General features: G+C 53.5%; 6 protein-coding genes across 6 annotated transcripts; 4 read left to right on the forward strand and 2 right to left on the reverse strand.

Annotated features, from left to right (window-relative positions):
• Positions 1–1,048: 1,048 nt before the first annotated feature.
• N0V89_005115 (uncharacterized protein) lies at positions 1,049–3,596 on the forward strand (the record flags this gene model as incomplete). The annotated part of the gene is made up of 2 exons (XM_056213893.1): positions 1,049–2,704; positions 3,273–3,596. The coding sequence occupies 2 exons, from the start codon at positions 1,049–1,051 to the stop codon at positions 3,594–3,596; spliced, it is 1,980 nt and encodes a 659-aa protein (XP_056071160.1).
• Positions 3,597–5,745: 2,149 nt separating this feature from the next.
• On the reverse strand, positions 5,746–7,080 carry N0V89_005116 (uncharacterized protein; the record flags this gene model as incomplete). The annotated part of the gene is made up of 1 exon (XM_056213894.1): positions 5,746–7,080. The coding sequence occupies one exon, from the start codon at positions 7,078–7,080 to the stop codon at positions 5,746–5,748; it is 1,335 nt and encodes a 444-aa protein (XP_056071161.1).
• A 1,304-nt stretch (positions 7,081–8,384) lies between these two features.
• Positions 8,385–9,178, forward strand: N0V89_005117 (uncharacterized protein; the record flags this gene model as incomplete). Its single annotated transcript, XM_056213895.1, has 3 exons — positions 8,385–8,486; positions 8,537–8,670; positions 8,728–9,178. 3 exons carry the CDS (start codon positions 8,385–8,387, stop codon positions 9,176–9,178), a joined length of 687 nt encoding a protein of 228 aa, XP_056071162.1.
• A 352-nt stretch (positions 9,179–9,530) lies between these two features.
• On the reverse strand, positions 9,531–10,129 carry N0V89_005118 (uncharacterized protein; the record flags this gene model as incomplete). The annotated part of the gene is made up of 2 exons (XM_056213896.1): positions 9,531–9,583; positions 9,631–10,129. 2 exons carry the CDS (start codon positions 10,127–10,129, stop codon positions 9,531–9,533), a joined length of 552 nt encoding a protein of 183 aa, XP_056071163.1.
• Positions 10,130–10,645: 516 nt separating this feature from the next.
• N0V89_005119 (uncharacterized protein) lies at positions 10,646–11,412 on the forward strand (the record flags this gene model as incomplete). Its single annotated transcript, XM_056213897.1, has 2 exons — positions 10,646–10,773; positions 10,827–11,412. The coding sequence occupies 2 exons, from the start codon at positions 10,646–10,648 to the stop codon at positions 11,410–11,412; spliced, it is 714 nt and encodes a 237-aa protein (XP_056071164.1).
• Positions 11,413–12,855: 1,443 nt separating this feature from the next.
• Positions 12,856–14,820, forward strand: N0V89_005120 (uncharacterized protein; the record flags this gene model as incomplete). The annotated part of the gene is made up of 4 exons (XM_056213898.1): positions 12,856–13,654; positions 13,717–14,003; positions 14,053–14,320; positions 14,369–14,820. 4 exons carry the CDS (start codon positions 12,856–12,858, stop codon positions 14,818–14,820), a joined length of 1,806 nt encoding a protein of 601 aa, XP_056071165.1.
• Positions 14,821–15,263: the final 443 nt, after the last annotated feature.

Genomic DNA, 15,263 nt, shown 5'->3' on the forward strand with positions numbered 1-15,263 from the left:
TACGTATGGTGGTGCATACGCGTCCGAAATAGGCCGACGTCAGCTCACTGTGTCTCGATTCGGAAATTGTGGTTTCCCTATACATGGGGTGTGTTTCTTACTATTAGAACATATCCGCCTCGATGGAGGAAATGTCGTTCTAGCATCCGTATGTAAGGCAGATGTTCGAGGCGCCTGATTGTCGATGTCTTCGTTCCGACTCCTTGGTCCTGAGGTCCGAGGCGGTGGTAGCGTTAGCGCGCGCGACGGAGCGAGGCTACGATAACCGCTGTTTGGCTTAGACGCGGGCTTTGAGAGGACTTTTTGCCTGGTGGATTTCGGCGTTGTGGTCTCGAGATGTTTTTTTCCAGTAAATGAGTCGGTTCTGGTGTTGGATGCGTTACCTGGAATGACCCTAGACAAGTGTAGTCGCGTGAACTTAAGCAGACGGAATACCGTCGATGTAGAGATTAGTATGCATAGAATCGGTTACTACTATGCTCCCTTGGTGGGGCTTTTGGCATTGTGATCTTGCTATATGTTCTTCTCGTGGCCGAGTCGGTTCCAGTATTGGGTGCACGTTATCTGGAATGTTCCTGGATGAGTGTAGGCGGATGAAGGCAAGAACACGAAACAGCGTCAATATATAGATCAGCATGCTTGGAACGAGATACTAACTTGAGAAGATCTCGAGCCTCATGAATGTGGTGGTTGTGTGTGCCTTTGGAGTATGTAGGAGCGATGAGATGGAAATTGAAACTTCCTAATAGGGTAGTTTTTGACAGTCGTTGATCGCGGAGTAACGTTCAATCTGAACGTTACCGGCCAATCAGGCAGTGAAATCGAATCTGGAACTTCCGAATGGGGTATTTTCTAACAACCGTTGATCGCATAGTAACGTTCAAGATTGAACGTTACTGTCCAATCAGACGGCAGGTCGAGCCCCTGCGCTAGTGCACCTTTCGGTCTAGCCTCGTTCTTTGTTACGCCGCAGGGAACAAACAGCTCCGCCTCACCTCAGCTTCTACATTTCCGCTATCACATTCTCGTTAATCGGTCTTGCCTCGCCATGGAAAAGCTGCCGCAGGAGTTGGTCGACCAAATCAGCAGCCACCTAGATGTCGTCCAACTAAAGCAAACACTTACCTTAAACCAAAAGTTCCAAGCTGCTGCTGAGCAGTACTCAGGAGCTTTTGAAGAGGCCGGCATCAATGAGGAGAACGCTCAGAAATTTCTCGACACCTTCAGCAGTCACCGCTTTCGCTACCTCCGCCGCATCAGCTTTACAACGACTCTTCCTGCTCCACAGCGTGACCCTGATGCGGGTCGTTCGCCCTGTCGAGAATCTCTGGAGGACCTCAAAGCACTTGACGAGGAATTCACCAGACAGATCAGGCTATTGTTTGCTGTAATTCGGAAGCTAGAGGTCCGCGTGCAAGGTCTCTGCCCTGGTAACGTTGAGCTTACTATCTACACACCATTTATGGATGTGGATCCCAACCTTTTTTTCCGCCATCGCGCCTTTGTAAGCTGGCGCATACACCTTCTCGCGCCACAAAATCTGCCCGTCCTGGGCTCAATCCGCTCCCTTCGTTTTGTCAATGGAACACCATTCAGTCCATTCAAGGAGCCTTGGAGAACGCTACGGAAGTTAGATTTGCGCGTAATTGTAGACATCGCAAACAAGCTTCCCAATCTTAACGTTCTTGGCTGTGAAATTGGGGGGGATGAATGGCCTACGCCCCTAAGAGATGAAGTAACGGCTAGACTTTGGCGCGTATACCAAGGGCCGCGCCGAGATTCACGACACGATTTTGCAGCTGCTCTTAACGAGATAGCTCTCCCGGCCCTCAGGGAAGTCCAGCTGAATTTCATCAGCCCCAGCAGCCACGTCGAGATGCTCCCACACTATGAGAAGATGCCCAATCTCACCGCGCCAGCATCACACGACCCCTTCAGTTCGAGCATTCGCATACTATCCTACGGTCTCCGTCGCATGTGTATCTTCGCGGTCGTGGATTCGACCCTCTTCATACCCAGTGACGGAAGCACACCGTCGTGGCCACACCTCGAAAGCCTGAACATCAAATTCCACATGGCGAGCCCCGAAGGGTCTTATTATTTCCTGGGTCCCGGAGGCGGATTACGTTCTAGGCGTTCTAGCGGGTACGAGCTACAGCCTCAGGAAGCATATCCTCCACTGGAGCAGACAGCGGAGGACAGGGAAGATGATATGAATGTCGATTACGTGGACTGGGTCTATACATCGTCCGCGCAGTATCGGATTCTACCCGACGACGACACACTCGGCCCTTTCCTCGCTGCGTTCGCCGAGTCCACGAAGTACATGCCGCGCCTGAAGGAAGCCGCACTCTGGTGCCCGCTCAGATATTCCGTCGACGACATGATGTCCACGTATGACAGCGAGGACGACGAAACCGAGCTGGTTGATGAATGCATCCCGGACATGGCCTGGGGCATTGCGTACACAGCCCCTGGGGAGAAGGCTTTCGACGACCACCCAGGTGTAGACAGAGCTGCGTCACGACAGCTTTGGTGGAAAGTCGGGAAGTGTCGCCCAAGCCCCCGTGTGAGCGCACTTGTCCGGCAAGTTGGCCGTCACCAGCATGACGACAACCTGATTGAGTACTGGAATGACATATTCTACGGTGATACGCTTGTAGATCGAAATATCTTCGAAGCTTGGGCGTGGAGAGTATTCCAGGTTTCAATGTAGACCTGTTTTGATGAAGGAGCACAATTATCTACCGATTTTCTTTGAAGTCCATAGGGGAATGCTCTGCATATGTTATACAATAACTCAAACTACACACAAGCCCCGCTTGAGTGATTCTAGAGATACATGAAGGTTAAAACTGCCACGAGGGCGATCATCTGCGTCTGTAAGAGCTCTCATATGTGACACGGGTTGCCGACCGAGAAGACACCATGCATTATCAGATGGCTAATTATACGGCGAGCAAGGTGTCATTCGCGGAGCATCTTGCAGACCGACCAGGAAGCCACTTCCAGTGAACTACGTAGCAGGAAAAAGGATGGGGTAGCACTGTGCAAGTGGCATGTCCCTGAAGGCGTGATAGATACCAGTGGCGGAGCAAGGATTGTTGTCCGTGAATGGTTTAGGGTTGTGACAGGGCATAAGACGAGGCACAGTGAGAAAAAATCACAAGGAAATAAGAGATTCAAAGTTACAAGCTGGATTAGAGCTATGTTCTGGTGTAGGTATAAAGAGTAATCACTGGATCGAGTAGACTAGACTATACAACTTCCAGAGGGACGTTGAACCTGACAACTTCCAGAGGGACGTCAAACTCAACAACTTCCAGGGGGAAGTTGAGATTGATAACTTCCAGGGGAACGTTGAATTTGACAACTTCCAGAGGGACGTTAAATTAGACAACTTCCAGAGGGACGTTAAACTAGACAACTTCCAGAGGGACGTTGAATCTGATAACTTCCCAAGGGACGTTGAACTCGGCAACTTCCAGAAGGACGTTGAAGACGATAACTTCCAAAGGGACGTTATAATTAGTAGACCGAAAGGCCTATACAACTTCCAAAGGGACGTTGATCCACAACTTCCAGAGGGACGTTAAACTCAGCAGATCAGAAGGTCTATACAACTTCCAGAGGGACGTTGGACTCGGCGTTCTAGATCCGCGTGTGACATGGTCATGCGGCTGCGACGCTCTCGCTGGGATGCCTGAGTTGCTGAATTGTGGCATGCCTGAATAGGCGACGGGTCTGGCCCTGCTGTGTGCTCTAGAGTGTCTCTGGTAGGTGCACTTGGATCAGGTAATGCATCGCCCCTCAGCACAAATCGACCATCTCCTCCAAGTCCATATTGGCTAGACTGTCGTCCTTTACCACGGTCGCCTCCGATTTTATGTGTTTCTGATTAGCCGGATCACTCGGCGCTATACCAGTCTGTGCGCCTTCTATGTCGGCATTAGCACACTGGGAGCTAGTAGTGATGCCGCCAAGACGTTGCCAGCGGGGACTGGTACAGCTGGAGAACGCTCATGTGGGCAATCGGGGAGCGTGGTCTGGTGCGGTTGACCATTAAACTCAGAAATATACTGATCGTACCGCTGGAAGGCTTGCCGAGTCCGTTTCGACACGATTGAGCCGCGGTGATATAGTAGCTCTTCGCGGAATTCATCCTCGAAGCGCTCCATCTGTAGATGATGGGCTGTGCGCATCCTCACGCGCTCTTGCATGATATCCAGGAAGATGAGGATGTCCTTTAGTGCCGTATCTTGCTGCAACCGTGGAGGTACCGCCCTTGTGTTTCTGGGTGGTGGTGCTGCTGGAGGGAGCCCTAATTCGTGCTTGCGCTGATTCAAGCGCGCTACAGCGCTCGCTAGGTCTGACTGCAGTTTCTTCACCTCTGATTCAAGCTGCTAGACTGTTCTGTTACGTGTCAAAGCTGGCCTATTGCGCCGTTCTTCTAAATTGACTTACTGCTGGGGTGCCGCATGGAGCGGGTTCTGGGGCTGTCGTTGGTTTTGAGTCTGGTTTGGTGTCTGGTTTAGATTATCGCGAGTATTTTTTTGCGGCAGATGAGAAGCCATTTTGAATACTGAAGAGGAAGAAAGTGGAAGGCGCGTGTTGCGATATATATGTACAAACGACAACGCGCTAAGGGTCGGTCCGAGCTGCCGGTCCGACAAACTTTGGCAGGAGCAAACAGGCGATAGCAAGCGTGTATATCGCGCAAATGGGAGGGGCTGCGCGTATAAATATCGTACGTGATTCTGATAGCTTAGTGTCCTTCTCGAACAACAGGAAGATTACAGCTAAACAAAGGTCGCTGTCCACTTTGTAGCTCGCTAGCAGATACAGGAGCTTGTCTGTCGACGGCGAAAGGCTTGGAGATTCGAGATGTAGGAATGGTCCTATGGCTCCAGATGCTTTAGCGGAATAGGACGTACTCACAGTACGTATAAACAAGTTATGAGTCAAAGAACTTAGGTTATCATTGAATACCGATTGAAAGAAGTTTCACCAGCTAGCTAGCACTTCAATCACTTACAGCCCTCCAAACCCATTCCATCCACAGACGTGGGACCCTCATCGAGCAAGCTTACATTTCCTAGAAGCCTTGCCTAGGCGAGGCACATTCTGCCCGTGTACCTTGACCACGAATCCTCATCGTACAACCAACAGCCAGTGTGCTTAAGCCGGAGTACAAGCGAGCTTTGAATACGGCGACTAGTCGAGGTTCTACTATGAGATTTGAAAGACGCGTTCCATTTCAGCTTCTACCCAGCTGAGTCCTACTCATGCTATCTATACATATCATCGCCAATAGCCTAACAATCTGAGAAGTCTCGCTCTCGCTTGAGTCCCTGCGTGTGCCTACATGGCCTCGGCGCCTACATCTAGCTCCGAAATATTCGTTGGACGAAATGCCTTGCCTTTGACCAACTTTTGGGGAGATGGACAGGGCGTTTAATCGCTTTCATGGTTTATTTGTGCGAGCACCTTCGTTCGAGGTGATCGCGTGGTGTAACCCCCAGTGAGGGAAAGCCAAGCACGTGCAGGGCGCTCGCGACGAAAGTGAGGATTGCGAGGGTCTGTAATAGCGCGGGGATATGTAATGTGTTGCACAATACTATCTCTGTAGTCGTAGGGTGCCAATCCAGCGGCAATCGAACTTAATGTTGCAGTCATTAGCTTTTGTCTACGCAGTAGCACTGAGCACAGCCGTTGATCAACACACTTCGATGCTGCAAGCCACACTTATCTCAGTCTCACCGCCACCTCCTCAAAGCTCATGCCAACGTCAACCGCAGGTATCTCGACACTAGACGGCACACTCGACCCTCTACTCCTCGTATAAGCCAGCGACGCCTCGCTCGAAGACGCTCCCTCCAGTTGAAAAATGCTCGCATACTCCGGTGCAAACTCTCTGCTCGGCTCCCTCGGCACATACAGCGGCAACGGTTCAACCTCTTCCTCATCTTCAGGTCTATTAGGCAGCAATTCCCGCGGCACACGAGGCAAGATCTCAAGCAGCGTCGTGCATCTGACCGTGAACTCGCGGCCCTCGTATTTGAGTCCAATGGATACGGAGAGGTCGTAGCGGCGCGTGATGGTGTAGGTTTTGAAGCTGGGGACGCATTCTGCGTCGTCGACGAGGCGGAAGTTGTGCGCGAGCTTCTTTTTGGTGTGGAAGGGGAGGGGTTTGGCTATGTTGGATTTGGAGAGGCAGGTTACACGCTTGAGTTCGACGTCTTCGGGGGAGGTGGCGGATTGGCCGCAGATAGAGGTCGTGTGCGTGCTTATCTTGACGGTTACGGAGTCGAGTATGCATTGTGAGGTTCGGGGTATAGGCGCGGGAGATGAATCCTCAAGAGAGATGTAGAGGGGTATATTCTGTCCTGGAGCGATCATCTCGGGATGGTGAAGGGTAGGGACGATCCGAGGGCCGCTGTTGCCGGCAGATCTGCGGCGGGATAATTTAGAGAAGGCTTTGTCCATTACGGTGCGACTGTCTGCAAGAGGCTTCCATATCTGTGCGTAGAGGACGCGTGAGTGGGCTTTTGGTTCCAGTTGCATGTCGTCGGGAGTTGGGTGGTAGGGCAATATTTCTTCAATTACGGTTGATCCTTGATTACCACCTCTGGAAAGCGTTACTTGCAGAGAGTATGCTATGACTGCCTGGCCACCCGACGTGTGGGTCTGGAAAGATGGTGGTAGTGGGTGAGGACCCTTGGGGTACCTCGGTCCGTGTTGCCATTTTGAATACCTCGGTGCTGTCATTTCAGGAAACTTGAAGTCGAACGTCCGAGATTCCTTGTTCGTTGAGAGTAGGGAGCCCGAGAGCAAGTCTTGTTCGAAATGAAACAGTTGAACGCGTTCCTGATGCCTCTGCATCGAGCGGTCGGCATCAGTGTGGTGAGGTGTATGGACCGGCCTATTCGTAGTAGTCGTGCATGTCCCTAAGAAGCTGATCTTGAGTGCGACGATGTTTTCCTCATTTTCGACTCCTAGAATGACTCTTCCAGTGACTTTGTCTCCACGACGATACACTCTTACATCGCCATCCAAGAGGATGCGCAGATCAGGTACCATGGTGTTCTCACGTATGCAAAAAATGCAGGGTCCAGCCCTAATTATGAGAAACTCGGATCGTAACCGAAAACCTTGGGGTTCTCTGCGGCAGGGCGTCCTTATCGGTTTAGTGGTTGGGGAGAACGTTTACCGGGACCATTCAGCCCGCCAAGGAATGTGGGATCTCTTGGGCCGCAGCCAAAGTAATAGAAAAAGGTAGGTGAGAAGCTGCCCTGATTCTTGGACGACGATCTGGATACTCGTGCCTGCTGTTAAATGGTAAAAGCTGGACCCCGAGAGCAGGCGTGACGGTTACCACATGTCTGCCTCGTGGTTACCCAGGGGAGAGGAAAAGGGCAAATCGCCCCCCTATGTGCATAATGGTGAACGACGAATGACGGATACTGGGGTTGCTTGTAACGGGGACACCCATCTTAACCCAGTCGTAGGTGCTGCGCTGTCTTACAAGCCTGTTCATGGTTTCCCCAGCGGGTAGTTTCGGTGACACTGGGCAGTTGCGCCGGGGCCGGTCCGAAATGCCTCATGACTATGGTACTTGTAAGACGAGCTTCTGTGTTCATCTCGACTGTACCTCACAGCTGCTCAGCACGCTGCAGCCAAGAAGCGGGTGACCTCTTGGCCCAGGGTCTGGATCTGCCACAGCTGACGACCCTTCGAGTGCAGATAGCGGACACAGACACCTTACGAAGAGAGCCATTGTTCCATTTGAGATTCAGCAGATGTAGATACCTGATGTCTACAACCGACCCGAGGTTTTGGTTCGATTGCAGGACAGCCCCATAGCCCCATAGTTGAGTGACAGCGCGCATATTGTGTGCGGGCGGGATACTATCGAGGGTGGGGGCACATGTGAACCCAATGCAGGAGTCTCGGGCCAAGCCACTCGCGAAGCCCCAGGCATGGAGGTACGCATGGAGCAGTCTATTCACGGAAGGCCAACTTCCTAGAGGACGAGTCCACACCGTCCACACCGTCTATACCGTATAGGCGAGACTCGGGCGAGGTTGAACGAGACGAGGTTATCTCAGAAGTGCTGCCCGGGGAGGAGACGCTGAAAGGTGGCCAATCGGTAGCTGGTGCGGACTCAACCGTCTACGACATGATTGATCGAGCATCCAACGAGAAATGCGCGAACAAAGTGCGATCACCAAAGCGGGGATGTGCGCACGTGCTGAGCTGGTGACGCGAACTCGCCAAGGCGTTGCAACGACGCGCTCACGCGTAAAGTAGACTACTGATGCATCTGCGGAGAGGGCTCGTCTCTTCCGAAGGTCATCCCAAGACCACATAGCTCCCCACCCACAATGCCTCCAAGAAAGAGCAATGTCTCGACTGCACCCGCAGAAGACTCTCCCAAACCTTCCGCAAAAGCAGCAAAAGACGAAGACGATGGTCTCAGCGTAGAAGTATGCGCCCTCTTTCCAACGTTCGCAAAAATACTAAGCATGCGCTGCAGGACCTCAACCTCCCCAAATCAATAGTGCAGCGCCTGGCAAAGGGCGTGCTCCCACCGAACACACAGATACAGAAAGATGCGCTGCTGGCCATGTCAAAGGGCGCAACCGTCTTCGTCAACTACCTCACATCGATGTATGCGACCTCGTCCTCAAACCTCACAAGTGTTCCTGCAAACTGACACGGTTACAGCGCTGCCGAGCATGCCGCACGCAGCGGCAAGAAGACCGTCATGCCCAAAGACGTGTTCGACGCCCTGCAAGAGCTAGAATTCGACTTCATGCTCCAACGAGTCGAGGCCGAAGTCCACAAGTTCACCTCGATACAGGCCGACAAGCGCAATACGTACCGTAAGAAGGTGCGCGAGGAGAAGAAGGCCGCGAAGGATAAGCCTACGAACGGGGCAGAGGAGGATGATTCTCCGCCGGCGAAGCGAGCCAGAAGGTCGGACGGCGCCGAGGTGGCGGGGTCAGATGATGAGGATGTGGATGAGACGGCGGATATGGAACAAGAAGATGAGGAGGTGGAAGACGATGAAGTAGAAGAGGATGCGCCTGAGGAGGACCCCACCGAGGACCTGCTAGAAGAGAAGGAGAAAGATGAGTCGGATGATGAGATGGCGGATGGGAACGAGAGCGACTAAGACATGAAACGATGCATCGGCCGGCGTTTGCTGGCGTTTACTACAGGTCACAAAATCCCACAACTGAAGGCGGCACTATTTGGATCAAGAGGAGGACGACTGCCCGGCATTGTATTTCTGGAGATCAATCTCGGCAGGCTATCTGTCAAGCCTGCGTGCATGTGGTAGCTACGTCTTCGTCCCTATATGATATTCCCATGTTCGGCAAGATCATGAGGCCTCTGGCTACCCATCGAATACTCCCCACGCCTTGCTCAGCCATCCTACACAACGTTAGAACAGGCTGCTTCGTCTATTCATTCCGTCATCATGCATTTATATCGTGTCGTGTGCGCGCAATCTGCGTTCCACTTCAACGCTTGAGCGTCATGGGTACCTCGGGCTTCAAAGGGTCGCCGTAACGAGCTAGACATATTAGCAATAACTCAAGACAGTTCATTACAATGCCTTACTCTTGATCATGGACCCCTTGTCCACAACGGCGTCCAAAGCCTTCGCCTCGTCGTCCCTCGCCCGATTGGTCTTCCAATCATATCCCGGCGCATCCTCCGCACTCGACCATCGATATCCAGTAACAGAATCCGTCTGCACGGGGCCCGACTTCTTGTCGCCAGCGCTTTGGGGAGCGGCAGTTGCAACTGAAGACGGGTGAGCACGTTTGCCGTTTGCATTGATCATCGAGGGAGCAGGCGCACCACCAGCGAGCGCAGAGAGGCTCTCCCCGGGGAGGCGACCTTGCGAATTCGGCGGCGACAGTTCCGAGGCGGGGCCCAGGGCGAAGCTGGCGGCGTTGCGCGGGGTCGAGGGTCCGTCGCCGGGGAAGACGTCCTCGTCGGCGTCATCGAGCGATGGCGACGAGTGCATCGTCGAGTCGCCGTCTACGTCTGTGTGGTAGTAAGGCGGTGTTAGATACGAGTATCCAAGGCGCCTGTGGGGCACGCGAGAGCTCATGAGGGGAGGTCTGTGAAGTTGAAGGCTGGCGGGAGCTTGGATTTACCTGACATGTTGACGAACTCGATCCACGTATGTGTGCTCTTGCTAGTTGCTTTGTGTGAGAGACGCTGGCTCTGGAGCAAATGAACAGTGGACCTTGGTTGAGGCAGCAGTGAATGATGGCAGAGCGGAGCTTGGGCGCGCTAGCCCCGGGTAGAAGCGAGAAGCTCCCGCCCTGCAGCTAACGTTCGACTTCCGTGCCCCTCCTCGACTTTATATTTCCGCACAGAACGTTGATTCTCCTGTAGTCGACGTACAAGCACGGGGAGCTTCTGATTGCCAGCTTACTATAGCATATATAATCCCACGTACAGTCGAATGCTTTGGAGTTTTGGTCCCTGGCCCTTCACATCTGAACGCGACCAAGATCACGAAAATGCCGCCCAAGCAGAGCGCATTGGCTGACGCGTGGGACGATGACTGGGAATCCCTCGCTGATGTACGATCTCGATTATAGGAGCCTCTGGCGCGCACATGGCTAACAACACGCAGAAACAAGTAGATGCGGAGCAGAAGAACGAGCCGGTACCCAAAGTCAAATTATCACAGAAAGAGCGCAGAGCGCAGCATGCCGAGCAACAGCGGATGCTGTGGGACTCAGCGTATGTATGCATCGCTCTAGAGGCTCTTCAGCGTCTGACAAAGTGTCTAACAGGGAGAACCCTGAACCCATGCTTTTTCTCGATGCCCAGAACAAAGCACCCGTACAGTCGACATTTAAGCCCGCTGTAACGCTACTTGCCCGCAAACCGAAAGCTCCTGCCGGCATTGCTGGGCTTAGCTTGGATGGTGACGAAAGCGAGGAGGAGAGACGGAAGAAGAGCGAAGCCGAGTTCGAAGAGCGCAAAGCGCGTGCACAAAAGGAGCGGGCGGAGAAAGAGCGGAGGTATGCTGAGGCGCGCGAGAAGTTATTTGGCACTCCTGCGAACTCGGATGAGTCCCGCGGCGCCTCACCAAGGCGAGCTGGGAAAGGCAGAGGTCGGGGTGGACGCGACAGCCAACCGCGCTCGAGCAACGAGCAGTCCCCGGCCAGGCCCTCGGCTTCACGACAGCTATTCGAGCCTGCCTACTCTCCAAAACCAGGGTCCGTCTTTGTCCAGAAGAAGGATGCAAGCACAAGCCGACCGAGTACACCAAACAATCAGGAGAAGCCAATCCGTGAGCCTCGTGGGCCCCAGGCAACAATTAGAGGTGGAAGAGGATTCGCTCCTAGGGGAGACCGAAATGGCACTGTGTCGTGATCATCCTGACGATGCACGCCGTCTCAATGCAGACTCCTGCGTTGTTGCCCCTTGGCATTCCAAGCTCCCGCCAGGACTCAGAGCTCACTCAGCACAGCAATGGTTGACTAACAGTAACTATGACGTGCCACACGCGGCGCTTTCACTGGACGATCAGATCTTTTCACGATCACACCTTCTGTCAACTTCACGAGGTGGCGGAGCTGCCCACATTCCTATATGTCGCGCGCTGGCTGTCATTGGCCGTCCACGCCAGGAACATGTTGCGGGAGAGCGGCCCATGCTGCCGAATATCACGAGTTATGTCTCAGGAAGGACCCATTGTCCTCTAATTTATACTCTAATAGAACGTGTCTTGATCGGACGCCAGCGGTAGCATCACGAGAAGCGCCTTACTATGACTGAGAGTCGTACCAATGGCCCATCCCCTGCACGGCATTCTTCAGCTTGTAAAACTTCCACTCGGACGGACCCGAACAAACCTGTTTTCGCGAGGTGCTGTCACCGTTCGTATCACTTTGGTTGTGGCATCGTCTTGGCATCGCAGCGACAGCGCTATGGAATGTAGAGAATCCTTACATTCAGCAACCCCTCAGGGAAAAATGCTTCAGTTTTGCGACGCGTCCAGACAACGTAAAATGTCGTCACGTTTAATGCAGTCCTTGCAATTGCTGGTACTTATAGACAACGGTCTCTTCTGCCGATTTTCTCTTTGGGCAGTCCTTCGCTAGGGTCACTCAATCTTTAACACTCTTCACCTGTCCGCTCGTTAGTCGGTTGACTCGACTTCACGTCATCATGAAGATGAATACGATGATCGCCGCGGTCATTTTGGCCTGGTGCGAGGCCGTTGATGCGGCAGCTCTTCCCCAGCTCCCCAATCTCGTTCCAGTCGTCCCACTCGTTATTGCCAGTGGTACGGCTGCCGGTGCTTGTACGTCAAATCGCTCCGCTTGAAGACATAGAGCTCATTGTGAAATAGCTGCTGGACTTGTCCCTGCTAAACCTACTGCTACAGCGAGTATTGTGGCTGCGAAGCCCTTACTACCCGGCCTTGCACCTCTATCCTTTCCTCCTCTCGGTGCCCCTCCCCTCCGTCTATGGGCCTTCCACCCCCTCCGCCTATGGGCCTACCAACTCTTCCCGGCCTCCCACCTCTTCCTAATCTTCCTATTCCCGGTAAGTGGTATTTCTGAACCTCGGAGATCTGTCTTTCGTCACGAAAGTCGAAAATCGGCATGCCACTACTTCCCTGCATTTTTGCCGGTTCCAGACCAATATGCGTATTGTATTTCGACCTTCCTGAAGGTACTAACGTACACTTTCGCTATAGGACTTTCGCTTCCGCCGGTCTCGCCCATTGCTATTCCACCAGTTCCCCTCGCCATCCCCAACCTCAGCTCAGCTTTGCCCAAGCTTCCTGTGTTGGATGGCTCTCCTCCCATGCTTAGTAGCTTACCTAAGCTTCCTCTGCCAGACCTGGCTCTGCCTCTTTCATTGCCAGCCCTCGGCGATCTACCCAAAGTGTCTGCAATTCCACTGCCAGCTATTCCGCTCCCTACCACAGACGACGCGGTCGACTCTTATGTCAAGGTTGGCAAGATTGTCCTCTCAAATATTCTGAGCCTCCTTTGGAAGGGCGCTGCGGCCTCCAAGATTGCCGGCCTTGATCTCACAATCCCCTCCGTCCCGGAAATCCCAGCTCTCCCAATTGTCCCGGTTGTGTCCCCCATCGTGTCCAGCGTCGTGGTCGCGCACACCGTTAATGCCACTATCGCTGCTATTGCCCTTCCCACTCCTCTGGAGAGGCGACAGGCTGCTGCTTCGTCTTCGTCTTCGAGTAGGCTGGCCATCGCGACCCCTGCTTTGGGGCTTCCTCTCCTCGGTGGGTTGACGAGCGGTTTGACTGGCGGATCGTCGCCTCTTGGTGCCGTGGCCAGCACTGTTGGTGGAGCCACGGGTAGTCTTCCTTTGGTCGGTGGTCTTACCTCGGGCCTCACTGGTGGCGGCGATCTTCTCGGCACCGTATCGAGCGCAGTCGGCGGACTTTCGAGCAGCATCCCCGCTGTGGGTGGATTTACAAGCAGCATCCCCTCTGTTGGCGGTGTTACTAGTGGCCTTACTGGTGGAAGCAGCCCCTTGGGTGCTATCAGTGGCGTCACTGGTGGTCTTACTGGAGGAAGCCTGCCCTTGGGCGCTGTCGGCGGTGTGGCTGGAACAGTCGCCAACACCGTAGGGAGCGGTAAGTGAATCCTTGCATTCGTGATCAGCTGGGCTCTATCGGTCTTGTTCTAACAGTTGTAGTGCCCGTCGCAGGAAGTGCCGCCGCCCCAGTTGCAGGTGTCGTTGGTGGCCTCACCTCTGGTAGCCCTCTGGGTGCTGTAGGCGGTGCCGTTGCCCCAGTTGCAGGTGCACTTGGTGGCCTGACCTCTGACAGTCCTCTGGGTGCCATTCCCCCAGTCGCAGGAGCTGTAGGTAGCGCCGTAGGAGGTGCTCTCGGTACTGTCGTTGGAGCCGCTGCTGGTGTTCCCGCTGCCGTCCAAAGTACTGTCAACACCGTTCTGCCTGGCCCGTATCCCCTCGACCAGGGTGTAAGTCTCCCGCTCATACGTTTACAATGGTTGCTAATTCATCACCTAGATGCCCGGATCCGATCCTGTTGGTGGACTGTCCATCTCCATCATTGCCACTCTGCTTAGTCTCCTGAAAAAGGATCCTCTGTCGCTTTTCGGTGGCATGGGAGGTACCGGTGGTCTCATCAAGCGTGACCTTCCAGAGTTGGCAGACGCATTCGAGATCGAGAGGCGCCAACTCAATACGCATGAGAAGCGCCAGGCCTCCCTTCCATCGCTCTCGACTGGTCTTCCTGGCGTTGGCGTCGGTAGCCTGCCTTTGAGCGGTATCCCAGGTACGGATTCATTCTCCTCGTCGCACTACATAGCTAACAGCATATCAGGTGTCTCTCCCGACCTCTCCTTCCTCGTCGGCTCGATCGCTAAGAACATTGCTGTGCCCGGAGGCAAGGGTCTCGGCAGCGTCACCGGCGGCATCCTCAGCGTGCTCAACGGCATCGTCCCCAACTTCCTGTTCAAGCTTCCCGTCGTCCAGGACTCGGTCCCCACCTTTGGTTGTCTCCAGCTCCTTGCTGCCATCAACCCCACCAAGTTTGGCGTTCTTGCTGGCCTTACTAACCTCGCTGCTCTTTCGCAAGCTGCTGCTGCTATCTCCGCAGCCGACCTTGCTTTCATCAGGACTCTTCCCGTCAGCTCTGACCCGACGAATCTTATCACAACCATTACTACTCTAACTGATAACATTCTGTCTCTTCCAGGCAACGTTATCAACCTCAGGGCAGCGGTTTCGGTGCTGTGCATGAAGAACCTCGGTCTCGCTGTTGCAGGGCTATAAACCACTCTCTAATTCGATGGGATGGGTGATGCCGATTCGACATGCCTTGGAATGTGGATGTCTCAAGGATTATATGACGATGATGTGTAACTTCTATGGGGACGGCTGTTTGTGGACAAACTTGCATTATCATATTGTGTTTCTTTAACATTGGATAGCTAATTCTATAGTCGTAATGCCAGCGCTATTCCATACATGTCTGATTGTACGTCAAGTCTGTTTGTATAGATGCCGTGGAAGGCGGGGTCGCTCCTGCCGTTGGTATCATTGGTCACGAGGCTACGCACTTTCCAAGATTGTTGGGAACATGTCGGTCTTCCACACCGCCTATATTCTTGCGCTCTTCATTCATCCCACTACACTTACTCCCTCACCTTGATACAAGCTAAAACATCTCCCTCGGCCCAAGTAATGATGCTTTCCTTGACTCTCTATCGTGTCTC

Source organism: Didymosphaeria variabile, assembly GCF_027946475.1.
Source record: "Didymosphaeria variabile strain IMI 356815 chromosome Unknown scaffold_4, whole genome shotgun sequence".
Classification (NCBI taxonomy): domain Eukaryota; kingdom Fungi; phylum Ascomycota; class Dothideomycetes; order Pleosporales; family Didymosphaeriaceae; genus Didymosphaeria; species Didymosphaeria variabile.